We start from the raw sequence: 22912 nt of genomic DNA, 5'->3' as shown, positions 1-22912 counted from the left end.
ATATATTGGTGTTCACTGTACAACCACTTTGACTTTCTGAATGTTTGAAAATGTTCATAGTAAAATGTCAGGAAAAAAAAAAGAAAGGTGTGGGTTAACATCTTTGGTATCTTCATAGCCACTGCCCTGGTTTAGACCTCACTGCATCTTAACTGGAATCTTGCAACCACCTTTGTACTGGCTTCCACACTAACTGGGTTTTGTCTCTCCCCACCCCAAGGATCACCAGAGAAAACATTCTGAAACATAAACTGGGCCTCCATTATTGTATTCCTGACAACCTCTTTAGCTTCATCCCCCAACACTTGCGATCTTACTCCAGCCTGTACACCAACCCAACTTAAAGGCTTGTAGACACCTTTCCTTCTCCTCAGACTGGGTTTGGTCTCTTTCCTTCATGCTTCCATAGCACCCCATACTTATTTATCTTAGTACATTGTACCTAGTAAGCTCCTATTATAGTATTTATACTATGTACTTGTACATAGCATTTATCCTAGTAGACTTGGTTTCCATGTCTGTGTACTAAACCCCATGCTCCTTAGGATCAAGTCCTTCAAAGGCATGCACAGGGCCTGAAAACAAAAGAAGCTTTGATAAAGCACTGTACAACTGAACCAGTGATATTGAACTGGCAGGGATGATACTCTGGAACCTTCCAGCAAATTTGTGTCACAGATTTAGTTGTATTTCCTCTACAGGAGTGTAAAGTTCACCAAACCTATTGACTCAACCATCTATGTCCTTCAAATATGTTCCTCCTGAAGCCAACTAGATTTCCTGCCCCAGGTTGAAATATTCTCTTCAGTTCCTTTAAAGGCTTACTTTATCTGTACATTGCAGGCCTCATTGGGAAAATTTTAACTGGAAAAAAATTAAACTACATTTACTGATGACCTGAGTGCCAGACATTGAATTAAGTTCCTTAAAGACACTAGCTAATATAATTCCTCCCAATGATCCTATGAGGTAGAGGTTATATCTTCATTCTTATAGATGATGAAATTAAGTCAAGAAAGTATGAAGTAGCGAGTTCAAGATCACATAGGTGGCAGAGCTGGAATTGAATCATTGGTTTTCACAACTCCCAGGCACATCCTCTTTCCACCAGTCTCCAGGTTGGGCCAGGTTTGAAAATCCTGGAAACCCAGAAGATGTAATAAGCGGTTAGAAGCAATGGATGTTTTTAAGCAGAAAGAGATGATGAAAATAGGACTTTAGGGAGATAACCATGAAAGTCTGAGTATGATAGCCTGGAATGGAATGTGAGGAAGGCTTGCTGTACCTCTGACAAGGAAAATATAAAATGAGTATTTTATCTCTCTATCACATTCATTGGCGAGTGCTGGCATGACATTGGGGTCCTATGGGAAAGGAGAGGGCCTTTAAAGTTGAGCTTCTTTGAGAGTTAAAAAGCTGAAAATAGGGATAGAGGGGTGCAACTTCTGTCTCTCCAGTTGTATGAGTGGCTGCCTCCATGGCTCTACCTCCTGAAAATGACTTGGGATATCTACCCTTTATGAGATGCATAAGTCCAGAAAATAGTCCAAATTGACTAGAGAGTTGGGTGAAGGCTTCCTTAGGGAAGTTGGCATTTGATGGGGCATTAGAAGATGAGATGGTGCCCTCCCCACCCCTCCTTGAGTAACTTCCTCACTCATCTCCCTGTCTTCATCTCTCTTGCTCCTAATCCACTCCTATGACTGGCGAGGGGATCTTTTTAGAAAGCAGGTTGGATCATGCCATTTTCTGTCATTCATAGGATACAGTTAAGTCTTCTGACAAACATCAAAATTATATATCCTCCATTATCTGAGATTTTAAAATAAATATTGTGCCTAAAAACTAATCAATTTTCATCATATGCCTTCTCAAACTACACATTCCCTCTTGGACTCTGTATATGTTCCCCCAGGTGAAAGTAACAGCTACAGTTATACTAAATTGCATTTCTTCTATATGCACATGGTTTTTTTCCCCTCCACTTCTGTTTTTATTCATGCTATTGCCTTGGCTTGGAATACTCTTCCCACTGTTCTCTGCCTGACTGGTTAATTACTTTTCATCCTTCAACTCAAACATCACCCCTGACCGGAAGCCTTGCCTGAACTCCCTGTTTCCCCGGGACAGATCCCCTGACCAGCATCCTGTGCTCATCTCTGTCATCACATCGTGCCATATGGTGCTCTTCTCTTCCACTCAGCTTACTGGAGAGCAAGTGCCATTTTAGTCAACTTGATGTGAACAGGATCCTGATGAAAAGGGAGGAGAGCCTGTGTACTTGAGACCGGGAATACAACATAGGAAAGCAGAAGTGTGTGTGATGTGTACTCAGGACAGGTCAGCGATAAAAGATTCAGTTTGGGAATCAACAGCATCAGCATCCACGCATTAGAGGGCTTTGTAGTTGAAACAATTCCATCTGGCAAATTTAGAAACATCTGATATCAAGACAAGCAACATCTCCCAAATTAGTCACTGAGAAGGCACACACTTCATGACAAGTCCTGTGCACTTTTCTACTCCATATTGGAAAGGGGGAAGACTGAAGTTGGGTGCTCTTGTTCTCCTTCCATTTTTTGGACAGAAGTCTCTCATCTGCTGGTACCTCCTGCCTAGATGAGGAGTAAAGTGACCAAGACTCTAGCTTATCCTCTAACCTGAGGCTGATGACAGTGCTTTGGCCCCTTACTGAAAAGGGTGAAGTGGGAGTTGGTGACAGAGAGCCCAGCCCACCATTTCCACAAGGGCTCTAAAATCCCTCCCTCTGTCCTGTTGCCTTTCTACCACAAGATACAGTTCCCCATGCCCCAGACAAGAACCTTCTCTATCCAAATCCTGCCTAATACCAAGATTCAGATTGGGAGAGCTGGAGGAGGTCATTTAGCCAGGAGGTGCCAAGCCCAGCCAGCCTCACTCTAGGTCCACCAAAGCAAAATCTCCAGGATGAAGTAATCCTGATTGTGTTCAAATTCCTTTTATAGTAACCCTCAGATGGTAAGCAGCCTGCCCTCAGTCAGCCACAGAGTCCAGACGGTGGTGAACTTGGAACTGAGGCTTCCATCTTCACCCCAGGGGCGCTCCTCAGGACACAGCCGTCAATGCTACATCTCACACACAAGTGCTTAATAACATCTGTTTGGGTCATTGAGCTGCTAGAGATTTTCTGCCATGATGAGAAGAACGAACATGAATTTTGGAGTCAGGCAGATGCTGCTGTGGAAGGCCAGTGGCAAGCTTCAGTCTCCTTCACTGTAAAATAGGGCTAATAACTATCTCAGTGAGAATTAAATGATATATCCTATGTAAAAACCCAAGCCCAATGCCTGGCACAGAAAAGGCACTTAATATCAGTGAGAGGTGCTAGAATGACGTGATAAGGTAAGAACAGAGACTGTGGAACAGGTTGGCTCCACAATCTACGATGTGTGAGGCTGGAAGATTTCTTTGCCTGTTTGCTCATCAGTAGGATGAGGATATTGGTGACAGTGAAATGAATCAATTTACACAGAACATTAAGAGCAGTGTCTGATATAAGGAAATGACCATGATATGCTAGCTCTAATAATTATATCTCTTGCACTGGCCCTAAGCACAGTAATCAAGTTCAGCTTGGAGGAGCATGTCAGAGAGAGAGAGGGAAGGAAAAAGAAAACCCCACAAATGCTCCATTTGCAGAAAGAGGATATAGGTGTATTCAGTTAAACAGCCCATGGAAGCTTCCCAACAAACTTGTCAGGCTCCTTTGAATTGTTGCACCCTTTCTTTTCTGCTCACTGTACTTTTGCTTATGTTTCTGGTGTGTGAACTGAGTTTCTTATGAGGGCAGCGATCCTGTCCCCTTCCCACCTCAGGAGTAAGGTTGGGCACCAGGAAGTGCTGAGTTCCTGGGAGAGACAGAGAGAATGTAAAGAGAAGGCAGCACTCCTGGACCCCAACACCCCACCACTCCCACTACCAAAAAAAAAAATGCCAAGCAAAGCAATTGCCAAGATAAATCACTTTTATCTCTATAGGAAAGGGAGGATCTAAAAAAAAATATAAATTACATTAGTAACACAACATAAGAAAAAAACAGGGGAAAAAAACAACAGAGAAGTCTGTATGATGCTATTCTAACCTGTTTATAAAAAGGCCCTGCATCAGAAATTCACAATCCTACCCACTTCTAAAAATATATTTAGACATGTACAGAAGCGGTGGGCTTGTTTTTAAATTGCTTTTTTTGTAAAAATATATTAAAGGTGAATAGAAATCCTCTCTCCCTGCCCCCTATCCAACCTCCAGCTCTGTGCTGGGGATTGGAGACCAGAGGTAACTCTCTTACCATGTTCTAAACCTTGGTTATGACCACTCCCAACCCCTCCCCAACTCACTTCACTTAGAACCTGAAACATCAAAAAAAAAAAAAAAAGCACACTAGCCTCTTTGGAAAAGCATAAATCTGAGGGTAAACTTGCTTTTCATTTAAAACACAAAACAACAAACAGCAGGCTCTGAGAGCCCAACTAAACTAAACGGAAACCCAGTCAAATGGAGGTTGGGTTTCAGCTTCACAGAAACTTCTAACAAAGAAACAGAGGGGAAAGAGGCCTGGAACCAGGGGGATTTGCTAGCAATTAGCTGCCTTTGAAAGATCAAGGGAAGGGGGTGTTAATGGGCAGAAGGGCTGGGGTCCTGGTCTTGGTTACAGCAGTCAGGGCCTAGTCAGGCAGTTGCCTACACAGGGACACAAGCTGCCCCCCTTCCCTCCCCTCACTACCCTCTGCTGCCTTGAAATCCCCAAGAAAAGCAAAGCTGGGCAGAAACAGAGGGGAGGGGAGTGGGGACCTCACGTGCTAGGGGGGAGGTAGCCAGGCTTTTTGCCTTTGGTGTGACTAGATGGAGGACTGCTTGGCCCCTGGGGTCCCCAAGATAGAAAAAGCAAATGGGGCTAAGGGACCCCTGATTCCAAGGCAGGAGAGTATATGTGGGGCTGTGGAGAAAAGAAAGACAAACTGGAGACACAAAGATGACTAGGGAAGCCTCACGTATTCCCTGTGGCCTGCATGGTAGCTGTTAAGTTCCCCAGAAGCACTGGGAAAACTGGGGTGAGGTTAAAGTCGGGGGTGGAGGACAAGGATGCACTCCACTTGGGCAGTGCCAAAATGGAGAGAGGGAGACATTCTCCATCCAGTCCAAGTTGCCAGGGAGGCAAGACAGAGAAGGTGGAGGGAGATGGAGGGAGAAGGGTGGGCACTGTCTGGACAATAGAAACATTCACAAAGGGAAGAGGGGGAGGGAGGATCAGATGATCTGCTCCTTTACAGATGGGCATCTCTGCTCCTAGGCTCAAGCTCCCGAGTAGCTGGGCTGCACTCTGCTTGAGTGTCCACCTGACGTCTGGGAGTGCAGAGGCCGAGGAGTGAAGATTTGAGTTCTGAGGTCTTTTTCAGACCAACACATCAAGATGGGGAGAGAAGCAGGGAGACTCCTGTTGGAGAACCCAGGGGTAAGTTGTCCTGCCACATCCTCTCCAGAAGGTCCAGGCTGTGCTCTGTGGTACAGGTGAAGGGAGCAGGCCGTAGAGCGAGGGTTAACTGCTTCGGTGGCAGGTGCTTTCAGGCTTTTGTGAGATGGTTTTTACCTCCTGGGACCCAGCCACAGCTATGTGGATAATGTTCTGCAGGACCTCAAAATCCAGGCAAATCCCTGGGGCACACCCTGGGACAAGTAGCTTCATCTGTAGCCACCCAAAAGTAGCTTCCTCCAATGGGCTACAAAGTCATGGTCAAAGGCTTGGACGTCGGTCCTCTCCCCACCTTGAGAAGTGACAGGAATCTTTCTTCCCAGGGATTAGTGAAGTCAGCCCATGGCCCTTCTATGCCACCTCTGGAAATGGCCCACAGTGGGGCAGTGAGGAGACTCCGAGCCCTCCTCTTTTATTTCCATGAAGCATTTGGCATGAAGGGGCAGAGGCCACAGCCTTTTCTCAGGTACAAGTCTGGAGTGGGACACATCCACTGGGTTGAGGGGAGGAAGGAGAATGGGCAGAGGTGGGCAAGCTTCTGGAGACAGGGCTGGAGCCACAGAAAGTGTTGAGTACTGGGCCTCCCACTTCATGACCAGGGAAATACTGAGGGGCCCAGGCTCTCCTCATCCTGCCTTCCAGCTCTAAGTTGGGGCGAGAGTAAAGGGCAGACAAGGCTGGAGAAAGGGAAATGGATTGGAGCAGCAGAAAAGAGAGTTCTAGTCAGCTAGAAGCCTCTTTCATTTACCTGCTACTCAGAGATACAGAAAAGGAAGGCAGAACGCTCCAGTGGAAGTGGGGAAGGGAACTGATGGAGTTGGTGAAGGGGCTTGTGGGGGAGTCCATGCCTTTGGTCAGTTCCAAGAAAGCAGGACAATGCGCCTCAGCACCTTGTCCGGGGCAGGTGGGATCCAGGAGTGCCCCGAGAGTTGACAACAGAGAAGGCAATGGGGGTGATGGGGTGAGGGGCAGGGAACAAAGGGGTTCACAGAAGCAGTTTGCCATTTCTGTGGATTTTCAGGATCCGGCCGAGTCTCTGCTTTGCTGTAGCCAGGCCCTTTTTGGGACGCTTTCCTGTGGGGGAAGGGAGAGGTAAGCAAAGGCTATGGCAAGAGTGCCAGCAGCAGCTCCAGCATCCACTGTCCTTGGCCACTCCCCTCCTCTGCCCACAGAGTCTCCCCACCCTTACGCCTGGCTCCAGGGCTATCTTGGGTCAAGAAGCCCTCCTTAACTTCTTCCATCCAACACCACATGCTTTGGCTCTTCCTCCTATGACCTCCCGCAGCAGCTACAGACTCCTTAGTTAGTCTGTCTGGTTCCTTTTCTGCACTGATTCCTTTGGTCCCAATCATTTTTCTTCCTGAATTCTGAAAGGAGGTGACTGTGCCTCCCTATCCTCTTATCCTACCCGCCAAATTAAACAAGTGCTTGGTTTAGCGATTATAGCTCAGTGTCCTGAAAATTGTCACTCTCAGGGCCTTGTTTCATTAGAAACCCCAACCCTCATCACTCCAATACCACACCAATCTCCTCACCCTTGAGCTGTGTACTCTAGGGTCTGGGCTTCCAGAGCCAAAGTGAGGAAAAGGAGGGCTTGAAATCCCTTCCCCTTCCTCCTCTTTCCCACACCAAATCACCTCCCATGTCCCACGTGGCCTCCTCCATATTTGATCCATGTTTCCCCTCCTTTAGAGCCCCAGACCCTCTTCACTGCAGCCTGGACTTGTATATACACCTCCTTCCTAGACTTCCCACCTTCAGCCCACCCTCTACTCTGGCCTACCGGAGGATCTTTCTAAACCCACATCTGCGTTTGCCTCTGCTTAACACTAGTCAATGTACCTTCACAGCCTATGAGATCAAGTCCAAGCATCTTAGGATGCCCATCAGTGTCCCTCCCAGGTGTTCTCATTTACCAGGGTGCTTAGAGTTTGAAGCCACTGGCCCTAAGACCCTTCTCAGTTCTACAACCATATGGGAGTCATACCTTGTCCTGCCTGATTACTCTGGGAGCCAACTGAAGGGCGTCGCTGGGTCAAGAAGACACCAGGGGCCATGGGTGTGGTGCTGCGGTTTGCCTGGGCCATGCCAAAGGCATTGGGACGAGCAGTATACTCGTGGTCAGCAAGACTTCCTGAGAGGGCCTCTTGTTTAGGCTCGGGAGGAGGCAGGGGCGAGGAGGAGGTCAGAAGCTGGGGTGTAGTGGCCAGAGTTGTGGCTGGTGCTGCCACGCTGAGATTGGGCTCTTGAGGGCGAGGCTGTTCTACCTCCTTCAGCAAAGGCTTCTTCTTAATATATTTCTTCTTTTGGGCCTTCTGTAGCTCCTGAAACACAAGTCAAGTGGGAGGGGAGAATTTAGGAGTGGAAAAAAGAGAAGAAAATTTTCTAGAAAGGCAACTAGATAGTGGTCAATGTGGTTCTGCAACCCGCCCCCACCCCAAGCCCAGCCTGGATGTATGTACACACAACACACAGGCCTTCCAATACCTGAGGTCATCTCTTTGGTGTTGCCCATCCTTAAGTCATCACTGTCACTAATCAGTACAGTGGCAACAAAAGGGTAAATGAGTTCAGAGACTTCAGTTTTGGTCTTGGGCTTGGGCAATAAGCATTGCCACTTATGAGGTGGACCATGGACACTTCTAACAATAATAGCTAAATTTATGGCAGCAGCTGAGGCACTTTATGTATCTCACCTCATTTCATCCTCAGAAAAGTCCTGAGAAGGAAAATCCCTGTTTATAGATGAGAAACCTGAGGTACAGGGATATTAAGTAACTTGAGCCCAAAGCCTCACAGCTGAAGAGCTGTTAGGTTCAAGATTCAACCATGTCTAGCTGAACACCCACCTTGCACACTTCTTAAAATGGGACATCTGAGAGTGAAAGAGTAGTACCTTGGGAATGAGACAAACTTGGGTTCAAATCTAGTCTTGTGCTCCCTAAGTTGGATGACCTTAGTCAAGTTACTAACCTTTCTGAAACTCAACTGCCTCATCTGTAAAGTGGGCAAAATAATAGCTGTTTTTCAGGGTTGTTGTAAAGATTAAATAAAATGATGACGTAAAAGCGCAGCACACAGTAGGTACTCAACAAGTGGTAAACTATATTCTATCTTCATCTCTTCCTCTTGCTGATCTTTTTCTTTTAATAGAAGACTTGACAATCTTCCAGGTCACTGGATCTTAAACTTCAGTTTTGGATGGGAGGGATGAATAAGGAGTTGCATCACTTCTCCAGGTATCTTGGATTTCATCCATCCACTGCTCTATAGATCTACCCACTGTGTACTGGGTACCTGTATAGTGGGCATCTGGAGCCCTGAGAACCTGGAAAGGTGGTGCTGAGAGCATGTAAACGACTTCACCTTCTGAAATGCTACACAGCCACACAGACCAACTCAGTGATTACATTTCTTTGCCTTCTCTTGGCAACACGGGCCTATTCCTGCCTTCGGAAGATCCGACAGGCTGTGGCTATCATAGGAATTTCTGAGGGACAAGAATAATAATATTAGCAATACATGCCAGGCACTGTTCTATAATTTCACTCATTTAATACTCATAAGAAGCATGAAAAGAAAGAATTATAATGCCATTTTTAGAAGAAACTGGTACAGAGAGGTTGTCACTTTCCTAAGGTTACAAGGACCAGTAACTGGCCAAGCAGGGATTCAGACCCAAGCCATCTGGCTTCAGAGTCTCTTTTCTCAGCCACAGTGTTTTTCTATCCATACCAGGAACTGCATTTCTGCCCCTCATTTCTCTCACCTGAATCCAGAAATTCTCTCTTCATACTAAGATCACGTAGCCTAAATTTTTCTACCTTTGTTGCTCATCTACTTTTCACATAATTTATCCAGATTACCCCATAGAAGACCAGACTGTCTTATGACAGGGCCACATACACCTCATCAATCCCCTTGCTCAAAAGGCCATTAGCAAGTCCCCACTCAAGTTCAAACTTCCTGGCCTGACATTTGTGGTTTTTCCAAAGAGTCTGGCCACTTATACCTAGCCAATTCATAATGATAATGATGAAAGCTAATATGTCTATCGTACTTACTCTGTGGCAAGTGCTGTTTTCAGGGCTTTTATATGTATTACCTTATCTAATCCTTGGACAGAGTCTACAAGGAATCTGAGGCAGAGAAAATTAAGTAACTTGCTCAAGTGAGAGGGCAAGGATTTGAACTCAGGCAGGCTGGCCCCAGAATCCATTTTTTTCACCTCTGTTTATCTTATTCCATTCCCCAACATGAAGCCTCCAATTCAGAAAAATCTGCTCATCCATTTATTCATTCACTCAACCAACAATGACTAAACACATGGTTAGCATAGTAGGGATACTAAGTTAAATTAGGTATGTCCCCACCCTTGATGCCCTTCCTTACAGTTTAATAAGGGACACAGAAAAGTTACTTATGGTTATAAGTACCATGAGATAATGCTATGGAAGTGCAGAAGGCCACTGAAATAAATTGGTGGTGGATGGTGTGAAGGGGTATTAGGTAAAGGCATGTGAGAGGGCATGATTCCCAGTGGGCAGAGGGAACAGCTTGTGCAAAGGCACAGAAGCATGAGACAATCTACACTGAATGAACTGTAAGCACTGTAATGGAATAGTATGGCTGGTGGGTATAAAGGGCATGCATGATGGGCTGGCTTAGGTCAGGGAGGAGAGGTGACCAGAGACCATATCAAGAGGGCCTGTGTGCTATACCAAGGAGTTCTCTTCTCCTGGAAGGCCTCCCTATCCCCTACAAAAGTTTAGCCTGAAAAACCCTTCCCAATTTCAAAACCTCTTCTTAGAGGTTGTACCTGATCAACCCAACCAGAAGGGAGCTCCTCAGAAGGCACTAAGAATACTTTTCACACCTTTAATTAATTTATTTAAAAGTAGTGGAACCTCCCTCCACCGTTTTTTTCAAATTACATCTTGCATGGCACTAGGATATACATAACAGAGAGAAGTTCTGGACAAAGAACGGCCACCTGGTCTGGCTGGCTCCCAGCAACAGTCTCTAAGACATTTTAAGCAACTCTAGAATTTCATAGAACATTATATTAAAAACATCATTCTATTAAATTTTATTTAAATAGGCTATAATTACTGAATTATATAAACATTTAACTATTTCATTTCATTTAAATAACAAGTAACAGGAAATCTGAAGTTAGAGGATATGAGTTTGAACCTTGTCTCCTCCATTTACTGGCTGTATTATCCTGGACTACTCACTTAAAGAGAGCCTCATTTTCTTCACCTGTAAAATGATGAAAATATCACCTACTGAACAGGGCTATTGGGCAGATTACATGAGACATTGTACATGGAAGCACCTAACAGAAAGCAGATGCTCAATAAATGCTCTAAGCTATGGGATGTGGCATAAGGATCTAAGAGGATGCTGATAAGGAAAGAACCAGAAGATTCACCTCCAACTACTCCCAGGATTTTTGAGCACATTTAAGAAGTTTGCAAACTATAAATGTTAAGAAGTCAACTTGATTCTAGGACAAAAATTAGTGGGTGAAGTTTTCTTAGGAAGCAGGGGGTGAAGATCAAGGCAAAAGTATTTGTTATAGAGGATAAGAAAAGCCTCTCTCCCAAAAAACCACATTCTGATACTGATGGGAGACTGAGAAATTGAGTGTACTCAACTGAGTCACCTCCTTGGGGTTTCATCTGAAGGCAAATGCTCTCACCCAAGGACAGCCCTGGTACTTCCCATCTAGAGGCTTTTACACACCCAGAAAGGTAAGTGGTATTAGCAAGGGCTTTTCTCTAGCACCCTATTTTCTTTCATCCTAAATCATGTCAACTGTGTGACCCGTGGAAGTAGCTTGTCATTGAGTTGGGATGTGTAGGATATAGAAGGGGGCTGGGATACTGCCATGGATTAAAGACCAAAGGTTACCCACTTCCCAGTGAGACAACAGTGGGGTCCTATCAGGCTGAAGGTCTTGAGTTTTCAAACTGGGATCAGTGGCAGGGCCATTGCCTGATTGTCAGCACCTACCTGTTGGGCCAGCTTTGCAGCTGCTGCTGCCAAACCTGTCTCAATGGAAGCTACTCGGGTCCCCTCACGTACAGGACGGTCCTGCTTCGGTAGAGTTGGGGTCACACGGGCTGCAGAGGGAACAGGATAAAGACATTTATCTGATTGCCAACCATACTCCCTACCTCTGAGCCGCCCCAAGGTGGTCTCATTGGTTTTCCTGCTTCTAGCTTTTTACAAAGCCAGATTTTGCTTCCTGTTAGGTAAACAGCTAATTCACAAATGCCCAAAGTAAACAAGTACACACTGATTAAAGGCTAGAAATTAATTCCCCTGACTTGGCATGTAAAGTTGTCTATGTTCTGCACCCTACCTACCTTCCCAACCTTATTTCCACTCCCATATTCTCAGCTTCTCCAGACAGAATGGCTTCCTTATTATGCCTCCAGAACACATACAGCTCATCCTCTCTCCCTGTGCCTTCATCCTTACCATCCACACTTCCTGGAGTACCCTCTTCCCTTTTGTCTACCTTTCAAAACCTGCCTGTTACTCAAAAGTAAGCTGAAATCAACCTTCTGCGTAAAACCTCCAGGATGTCTCGGGTTCACACTGACCTCTTCCTCCCCTGAACCTATGACATGGACAAGTCACTTAATACATAGCACATACCATCTTGTCTCATTCTCTAATGTTGACGTGTGTTATTTTTGTCTAATAACCAGGCTATAAGTTCCTAAAGATCTTACTGTATAACCTTTTTATAATGCTTTAACAACCTTGAATCAAAAAATAGTTACTCATCCCACATTTTACATAGGAAGTGTATTTCAGGATAACCAAACAGCCCCACATGATGAGGGAATGCTCTTCTTTACAGAAGAATGCCAGCCAATAAATGTGGAAGGAATGACAAAATCAGAAAAATCACAGGTTTAAAAGCCCTAATGAAACAACTGATTCTAGGGAACTGGATATTCACATAGCTCCAAAGTATTACCTCACAGATTACTTGACAGTCTCAAGGGAAAAAAAAAAAACTAGCTTTTACAATAGCGAGATCAGGAGTTCACCCCCTTAACCTAAGTATTAACCTTATTGTCACTAACAGTGAGGCAGCCAACTTCATGTGACTTCTAATGCAATGCAGTGGGAAATTTACAGCATCACCTGGGAAGTAATTTTGCCAAAGACCTAACATCAAGTAAGCAGTTCGTATTACTTCCAGTTTTTAGGAAACAAAAATATTTTTTTAAAAAAGTTAAATGACAACACCACTAGAAAACAATCATCCTACAAGATAACTGGCCTGGTTTCATTAAAAACACAATGTCACAAGGAAGCAAGCAAACAAATCTAGAAGGTAGGATGTGCTACAGGACAATTATACCAGTCTTTATAACAAATCAATAAGATAAAACAAAAAAGCGCGGGACTGCTCTAGATTAAGAAACTCAAAAAACATGAGAGCTAAATGCCGTATGGACCCTGTTTCAATCCTGATTTAAACAAAAACACTATAAAAACATCTTTTTTGGTTAGATGATTAAGGAAATTTGATTATGAACTTAGTATTAGATAATATCAAGGAATTATCAAATTATTATTAATATTGTTACGTGTGGTAACAGGATTGTGGCTATGCGGGAAAGCGTCCATATTTTTTAGAGTTGTATACTGAAGTACATGGTGGGGTGGGGGAGGGAAAGACTATCTGATATTTTCTTTAGACAATTTTGAAAAAAAGAAGAAAGTAATAGATCAATCAAATATGGAAAAATCTTGACAACTGTTGATTTTCAGTGGTGGGTGTATGAGAATTCATTCAAGTAAATGAAAAAGTCAATGTCACAGAAAAAGAGGCAGTGGAGGTAACTGACTTGGATTTAAAGATTCCTTGGTTGGTTAGCTATTATTATTATAAAGGAGAGTTTCTGTATAAGCAGTATGTAGATTCTAGAACAGAAAATTCAGGAGGCTAAAGTCCTTTCTTTAAAAAGGTGATATTTTACTTGTTTAAAAAATGAACTGGCCAATAGGCACATGAAAAGATACTCAATATTGCTAATTATCAGGGAAATGCAAATCAAACCTACAAGGAGGTTATCACCTCATACCAGTCATAATGGCCATCATTAAAAAGTCCACAAATGATAAATGCTGAAGACAGTGTGGGGTAAAGGGAACCCTCCTACACTGTTGGTGGGAATGTAATCTGGTGCAGTCACCATGGAAAACAGTATGGAGATTCCTTTAAAAACTAAAAATAGAGTTACCATATGATCCAGCAATCCCACTACTGGGCATATATCCAGAGGAAACTCTAATTTGAAAAAATACATGCATCCCTATGTTCAAAGCAGCACTATTTACAACAGCCAAGACAAGGAAGCAACCTAAGTGCCCACTGACAGATGACTGGATAAAGAAGTTGTGGTTAATATTATATACAATAAAAAGTATCAAGTTGTGTAAGTGGCCCCCCATCTGTGTGTGTGTGTGTGTGTGTGTGTGTGTGTGTGTGTGTGTGTGTGTGTATATATATATATATATATATATATATATATATAATGGAATACTACCCAGCCATAAAAAAGAATGAAATAATGCCATTTTCAGCAATGTGAATGGATCTAGAGATTATCACACTAAGTAAACCAGACAAAGACAAATATCACTTTTATGTGGAATACAAAAAAATGACATAAATGAACTTATTTACAAAACAGAAACAGACTCACAGACATAGAAAACAAACTTATACTTACCAAAGGGGAAAGGGGGTAGGGAGGGATAAATTAGGAGTTTGGGATTAGAAGATACAAACTAGTATATATAAAATACATAACCAACAAGGTCCTACTGCATAGCACAGGGAACTATATTCAATATCTTGTAATAACCTATAATGAAAAAGAATATATATATTTATACATGTATAACTGAATCACTATGCTGTACACTAGAAACTAACACAACATTGTAAATCAACTATACTTCAATTAAAAAAAGACCTGAAGTAAATCTTGCAAAAATGTTAATGTACTATTTTTGGTCATGGATTCTTGGGTGTATTTTATACTATTCTCTATAGTCCTTTATGTGTGGATGTTTTAAAACAAGGCCTCAAATTCTCTGACATTTTTCCTATTGATAGGTGGGATCTATGTTCCCGACTGTTGAATCTGAGCAGGCTCATCTGTAGCCTGTAGAATGTGGTGGAAGTAACACTTCTGAGGCTAGGTCAGAAGAGCCAACTTTAATTTCTGAACTGCTTCCTGGAACACTCACACACTCACACTTAGAGCCGTGAGCAGCCATGTAAGAAGTCTGATTGCCTTGAGGCCACCAGGCAGTGAAGAAGCTAGTCACAAGGAGAGGCCACATGTTGGCACTCTGATTGGTACTTTTAGTCTCTGAGAGCTCCCAGCCCAGGGAGGACATGTGAGTTAATGAGATTTCAGATGATTCAAACTCTTGGCCATCAAGTGACCCCAGCCTTCAAATTTTCCCAGTTGAGGCCCCAGACGTCATGGAGTAGAGATAAGGTTTCTCCATTGTGTCCTTTACAAATTCCTGACCTGTATAATAGACGAGCAAGTTGCTGTTTTAATCTGAATAAAAATTAACCTCCCTGATTAGATCTGGGTTTGGGGGAGAAAAACTATGAAAGACATTTTGTGGGGACAGATGAGAAAATCGAATACGGACTGGGTTATTAGAAGATCTTAGGGAATTACTAACTGTACAAAGGCAGTGCCATTACATAGGAGGGTATTCTTATTCTTAGGAGATACTGAAGTATTAAGGGGTAAGATACTATGTTATGATGGCTGAACATTACTTTGAAGTGGCATGGCAAAAACTATAGACAGTGATAACGAAGCAAATATCGCAAAGTATTACAACTGTAGGATCTAAGTATTGAGAATATTTATGTATGCTTGAAAATTGTCATAATAAAAATTTTAAATACTGAATGAGGTTATGAGCTTTTAATAACCAAATGAAATGTGTAGTCTTTGAACAGATCCTGGTTTAAACAATCAAATAATAAAAGATATTTTTGGTATAATTGGCAGAAATTTGAATAAGGATTTGGTATTAAATGATACTATGAAATAAATGTTACTTTACTTAGATGTCATATAATGGTACTATGGTAATGGAAGAAAATGTCATTTTTATAGAGATGCATACTAAACTAATACTTAGTATGTCATAGTGGATGACATCAACAAAAATGGCAAAGTTAAGGACCTCCAAAAATTCACTTCTGAATTAAAACAATGAAAAAACTGGCAAAAATTGTCAGAATGAACTTTTTCAGAACTCTGGAAATTAACCAAAGGCTTAAAGCAACCTGGAGAGCATTTACTGAAGAAAAAGCTGAATCTCAGTAACAGCAGTGAGCTCTGTGGCATTTCAACTTGCCCTAGACTCCATCCACTTCTCCCCAGCTCAGTGGTAGTCTTGAAAGATAACAGCCTACATTCCCACTAATATAGGGAGCAGAAAGGAGCTGGAGCTTTCTTTCAAAGTCTAGTGCTAAGTTTCTCTCTGGGGGGTTATTTATCAAAAATATTTAAAGGTAAGTGCCTAATGTTATAGCTGCTTAAGGTGATGGATAACAGTTGTGGCAAATAGACTAACCCAAAAGCTGAAAAGGAAAAGCTGAGGAATGAGATATCCACTGGGAATTAGAAAAGCTCCCACATATTTCTGGGAATTCAGAAGATCATATGCAAGCATAGGGGCTTGTGAGCATGATCAGGAAAGACTTGAGAAACTGTAGGCACTCACCTCTGGCTGACTCTTGAGGCTCTGCAAAGCAGGATGTGAAGGCTAAGACAGTTGTAAATTGCCTGCCTGAGTGCTGAAAGCTTGTCCCTAAATGCACATAGAGCCCCTTGTCAAGTGCTGGGAGATTTATTGGTTCCAGGCATTTAAGGAAATTTCTGCCTAATAATTAGCTGACCACTAGGCTGAGTAAAAACTTCTACTTTAGTGACTTTTCTGAACTAATTCTGTAAACAAACAAATAACAAAAAGTAACAACAAAACAAACCCTTGAGAGTAGGGTGAGGGAGCATCTGATTTTGAGAGTTGCCACATTATTTAAAATGTTCAGTATTCAAAAAATTAGAAGATACGCAAAGGAAAAAGAAAGGATAGTAATACACAGGGAAAAAATAACGAACAAAAACTCTCCCTTACTTCCTAAACAAAGTTGGACCTACTAGACAAGGACTTTATACCACCTATTTTAACCATGTTCAAAGAGCTAAAGGAGATCACGTTTAAATAACTGAAGTATAAGAATGATGTTTCACCAAATAAAGAATACCAATAAAGAGACAGGAATTATAAAAAGATATTTCATAGACAAGTAGATATTTCAGAGTTGAAAAGTAACTGAAATAAAAATTTTACTAGAGGGTTTCAACAGGAGATTTGAGTAGGCAGGAGGAAGAATTAGTGACCTTGAAGGTAGGTCAATTGAGATTATCGAGTCTAATGAGCAGAAAGAAGAAAGAACGAGGAAAATGAGCAGGGTCAAAGGGATCTGTGGGAGGGGATCAAATTTACTAACATATGCATATGGGAGTCCCAACAGAGAGAGAGAAAAGGGCAGAAGACTATTTGAAGAAATAATGGCTGAAACTTTTCCAAATCTGATTTAAAAAAAATTAATCTACATATCCAAGAAGTTCAACAAACTTCATGTTGAATAAACTCAAAGAGACTACATATCACAACCAAAACCAGAGACAAAAATATCTTGAAATTAGCAAAAGAGAAGTGACTCATAACATAAAAGGGGTAATAAAATTGACAGCTTACTGATCAACACAAACCATGGAGAAAATTGACACAACACTGTAAATTGATTATACTTCAATAAAAATACATACAAAAAAAAAAACACCCATGGAGCATAAAGGAAGTAGAATGACATATTCAAAGTGCTGAAAGAAAACCACCATCAACCAAGAATTTTAAATCCAGCAGAACTACCCTTCAGAAAAGGAGAAATCAGAAGGGGAGGTATAGTTCAATTGGTAGAGTGCATGCTTAGCATGCATGAGGTCCTGGGTTCAATCCCCCATATTCTGTAAATAAGTAAATAAATAAATAAACCTAATTACTCCCCAAAATATTTTTTTAAAAGGAGAAATCAGGATATCCCTAAATAAGCAGAAACAGAAAGTTCATTGCTAGTAGGCCTTCCCTACGAAAAATGCTAAAGGGACCTATTTAGGTTAAAATAAAAGGATACTATACAGTAAATCAAATCCACATGAATAAAGAGCATTAGTAAAGGTAACCACATAGGTAAATATAAAAGAAAGTATAAACATATTTTTTGTATCTCATTTTATCTCCTATCTAATTAAAAAGACAGCTGCATAAAGCAGTAGTCGTAATTCTATGCTCATAGGCACACAATTTATAGAGATGTAGTTTGACAGTAATAAAGTTTAAAAGGAATGGAACTATATAGGAGCAAAGATTTTGTATACTATTGAAATTAAGTTGATATTAACCTAAATTAGAATGGTATAAATCAAGATATTGTTAATACTTAGGACCATCACTAAGAAAATAACTCAAATATATACATATAGAAAAGAAAAAAAATTAAAATGAGACACTAGAAAATAGCTACTAAACACAAAAGAAGGCAGTAAAGAAGGCACTAAGTGAAAAATTAAAAAAGAAGTAAGACACAGAGAAAATACAAAAATGGACAATGTAAACCCACTTTGTTAGTTATTAGATTAAGTACAAATGAATTAAGTTCTCCAATTAAAAGGCAGAGATTAGCAGAAAGGATAAAAACCATAATCTTACTATATGCTGCCTACAAGATACACACTTTAGATTCAAGACTACACTAATATCAGAAAACAGACTTTAAGACAAAAATTGCTATTAGAAACAAAGAACACTTTATAATGATAAAAGGGCCAATCCATCAAGAACATATGACAACTATAAATGTATATGCACCTAACAGAGGCCCAAAATATATGAAGCAAAAACTGACTGAATTGAAAGGAAAAACAGATAATTCAACAACAATAGTTGGAGATTTCAATACCCCACTTTATCTAATGGATAGGACAATTAGAAGATCAGCAAGGAAACTGAGATGTCATGCTGTCTGAAATTTCCCTTAAGATGCCTTTAAAAAAAAAAGAATGAAGCAAATAGAGCAAAATGTTAGTTATTAAATCTGAGTGATATGTGTGTTCATGATACTAACCTCTCTAATACTGTGCATATTCGAAATTTTTCATAACAAGTGTGTTATCCTAAAGGAAAAAAATCTACTGATTATTCTTGTGCTTGTAACCATGTTAATTTGATTGATACAGCAGTACAGTATATTTAAATCTTATAAAGCTAATTTCTTCTCATTTACTTTTTTCCATTCTAAAATTCTTTAATCATATCTGTTTACTCCTTTAAATTAATTTTAGAATGAGTTCCCCACAAAATTCCATTAGGATTTTGATTTGGGATAGTGTTAAACATATTATACATTAATTAAATGACCCTTGATAAAAATCAGTCCTTGTAATCAGGCACATGCTACACTTCTACTTATTCAGGCATTATTTTGTTTCTCAGTAATGTTTTGACACTTTCTTCATGTAAGTTTCACTGTATTATGGTTGATACAGACATATGGCAATTCTTGATTCTTGGATATGTGGTTTATATTCAGTGATTATCCAATTTATTGAATTCTCATATTAGTTTTAACAGTTTTTCAGTTGATTCCCTTAAATGTTCTACTTATACACACGTATCATTTCTTTCACTTGTGAAATACTTACTAAACATCTCCCATGTGTCAGGCACTATGCAAGGTGCTACAGATACAATGATGGAAAAAATATACATATATATTTGACTCTTTCTTACTATATAAAAGGGCAATTTGAAAATCTTGAAGATCTACATGGATAAATGGGCAAAGGTCAGAAATAAAATTTATAAAAGAAGAAATTCTAATACTAATACAAACATATAGGAAATGTCTAATCAAAGAAATGTAAATTAAATCACTGAGATATGTTTGCTTGTGAATTACCAAAGATCAAAAAAACAGACTATCTATTAGATAGAGACTACTTGTTTCAACCCAGTATCATTCTCCCTTTCTTGCTTACTAACAAAAAAATCATATCTTTGTGGAACAATGTTTCTAACTAAAAAGTATATTTCCTGGACCTTCTGGCAGATAATCTTGGCCATGTGACATAATTTTAGTCAAAGAGATATTTTTTAAAAAGTAGATCTTAAAATTCCTTGGGGGCAGGGGCAGTGCTCGGTAGGCCTGTTGCTTTTTCTTTGCTCTTCCTCTTCCTCCTGACTGCAATTCAGACCCTTCTGCTGGAGGCAAAGCAACCATCTTGTGACCCTGAGGGGATAATCACTCACTAAGGATGCCTGAGAGGTTCCTATTACTCATAGGCAAATACTATTCCTAACTATATGCTCAATGTCTGTGAGGATTCATAAACGAGTACTCTCACACATGGTTGGTGGGAGTGTAAACTAGTAAAACCTTTCTGGAAAACAATTTGGCAACACATATTCATGAGCTTTTAAAACATTCATATTAACAAACTATTGGCAAGAGTGTAGGGAATCAGGCACTCTCATGCATTGCTTGTGGGAGTGTAAATAATCTCTAACATGTAATTGTTAAGTGAGAAAAGTAAAGCACATAACAGTATATAAAGTATGGTTCCCAACTGAATTAAGAAAGAAGTGAAAAGAAAATATACACATGTATTTACTTGTATATGCATAAACTACATCTAAAAGGATATACATGAAACTGGTAACAGTGGTTGACTCCAGGTGGAAAATTGGAAAGCTGTGGAACTGACGTGGGAGGGAGACTTTCCACTGGATATCCTTATATACTTTACCCTTCTAGAGTTTCACTGGAATCTATCCCAAGTATATAAACGAAGATACAAATACTTACATATAAAAATGTTCACTCTAAATGTTATCACTAATTGTAAAAACTTGGCAATAGGTTAAATGACCCACATTAGAGGAGTTAGGTAAATTGGGTATGTCCATGGAATAGACTATTTTGTAGCCATTAAAATATTATGTATAAACAATGGCATAGGGACATGCTTATGATATGATATCAAAAGGCCAGATATATTTATTGGTTTTCAACTTTTACAGTCAACCTCTAATCAACAGAGTATTAATCACAAGACAGTGTTAACAACCTTGACAATGTAAATGAAAAAGTATAACTTATAGAAGGCTGGAGGAAGGAAGAAAGACTAGCAGCACTAATGTCCATATCGTAGAAAGTGGGTAATCAAGAGATTGACAAAAGCTGATGGAAAGAGAAACAGAGGATAAGTTAATAAATCAATGATGGTATAAACCCTATTGTCTTGAATTTTCGAGGTAACTACCAGAAAAATGGAAACTATAAGGTTGCCTCTCAGGCATGGGATTGGAAGTAGGGAAAGCAGAGGCAGAAGACCGCTGCATTTCATCCTAAACTTCTCTGTACAATTTGATTTGCTACCAAATATATACATTATTTTGATTAAAAGGCAAACAAATTTTAAAGTAGTGTAAATGACCGATTTCAACCATAAAAAGAAAAATGCATAAGAAAAAGGACTAGAAGTAAGTATGTCAAAATGTTAACAGTGGTTGCTTCTGGGTGGCAGAAACATGGATGATTTCTTCTTTATACTTTCCTCTATTTTCCAAATTTTCTACTATGTTAATCAGCCAGAAAGGATAGGAGAAAATAAAATCAGAAAATAGGCCTGAAGAAAGGTAAAAGAGAAATTTGCTGATTGACTCACTAAGAGAACACTTTCCAGGATTGCCCTGCCACCCCACTCCCCCAACCCCAAGCAAATACCAGAAAGGCCAAATAAGACTGGGTAGGGACAGCAGGCCCTTTACTTCCTGGGGAACCATGAGGGTACCACGATGCCAGCACCCTCTGTGGCAAACTGTTGCAGTAATTGCTCTCAGTTTCCTCACATGTCCTTGTGTGCATAGAAGGATTTTGCAGTTCCCACTCTCAAGAGATAGAATCTATTTCTCCACTCCTAGAATCGAGGCTTGGCCATGTAACTTGCTTTGGCCAATGGGACAACAGAAAACATGACACAAGCAGAGGCTTGAAAAGTGCTTGCTCACTGAGGCTTGCCCTCTCTTGCTGCTGGACACCCTCCTGCTACTTTGTGAAAAAGCTTAGACCGGCTTCTTGGTGGATGAAAGGCCACATGGAGGGAGGCCCCAGCCACCCCAAACTAGGTCCCAGACACCTGAGGGAAATCTTTATAGGCCATCCAGCCCCAGCCAACTTGGTCCAGAATAGAACAACAGCTCAGCCAACCTACAGAATCATGAGAAATGATCAACTGTTGTTCTAAGCCACTAAGTTTTGGGTAGTTTGATAAGCAGCAAAAGCTAACTGACACACCTGCCAACGTAAAAATCACCTAGCCAGTGAAATGAATAAAATTCTTTTATTACCCTCTAAATTCCATATTCAACTCAACAAGCATGCTTTCTTCCTTCCTCAGAGATGGCTTCTCAGCCAGTACAGGTGACAATCTAAGGAGTCTTGGGCTTTGCAGAGCTCAACAGTCAGCAGAATTTCTCTCCTTTGACAACAATATTATTATTAAAGGGCCAGGGATGATGGTAGCAGAATGTTCTCAGGAGCCTTAGGCTGCTTGCTGAACTCTGTTCAAGATCTTCCTCTTTTCATCTTAAGTCATGTAATATCAAAAGCAACATGCTCCATTACCTCTGGTTTTGGTGATCTGAATGCATGAACTCTGTCTTACTGATCATTTTTGCTCCAGCACCTAACATGGTACCTGGCACAAAGCAGGCACTCAACAAACGTTTGCTGAATAAACAAATGAGTGACTGAATCATGTCTTCCTATATTAAATATCCTACCTACTCCAGTCTATTTTTCCCCCAACCTTCCCCACAGTTTAAGGGCAGAATACTGGATCACCTTTAGGACTCCATGGAGCATCATCTGAATTCTTCTTTTTCTTGGGTCGAGATTTCAAAGCAGGGTCATCGTCGTCAGACTCCAGGGAAGGGTAAACTGCAGTGAGAGGGAAAAGCAGGGTAAACTGAGATCTCATCCATAAGGGTGACGACACAATGATACCAACCCTGAGCTGTTCTTCCCACCCCTCTACAAGTGGACCCTTCACTTCATCCATACTCAACCTCAGGAATCCCTGAATATGCCACAAACTTATGTCTTTCCACTTTTGCACCTTTGCTGCAAATGTCCTTCTCCTAGAATCACCTAACTCTGATTTCACTCACCCAACATCTATTTGGTGAGTAACTTAA

At 40.9% G+C, this 22912-nt stretch overlaps 1 protein-coding gene across 4 annotated transcripts in view; it reads right to left on the bottom strand.

Moving 5' to 3' along the window:
- Positions 1-4220: 4220 nt before the first annotated feature.
- Positions 4221-22912, bottom strand: part of PHF8 (PHD finger protein 8) — an 85002-nt gene continuing 66310 nt past the window's right edge. For all 4 annotated transcript variants that reach the window (XM_032475470.1, XM_032475472.1, XM_014562069.2 and 1 more), the window contains 4 exons: positions 22560-22655; positions 11531-11640; positions 7497-7833; positions 4221-6583 (listed from right to left, as the gene is read on the bottom strand). In XM_032475470.1, the coding sequence (XP_032331361.1) occupies positions 6495-6583; positions 7497-7833; positions 11531-11640; positions 22560-22655 (632 nt within the window). In that variant the 3' untranslated portion in view covers positions 4221-6494. The remainder of the gene's footprint in view (positions 6584-7496; positions 7834-11530; positions 11641-22559; positions 22656-22912) is intronic.

The sequence above is a fragment of the Camelus ferus genome, chromosome X (assembly GCF_009834535.1).
Source record: "Camelus ferus isolate YT-003-E chromosome X, BCGSAC_Cfer_1.0, whole genome shotgun sequence".
Taxonomy (NCBI): domain Eukaryota; kingdom Metazoa; phylum Chordata; class Mammalia; order Artiodactyla; family Camelidae; genus Camelus; species Camelus ferus.
Note: the sequence above shows the minus strand (reverse complement) of the source record. Positions and strands in the feature narration are given on the sequence as shown.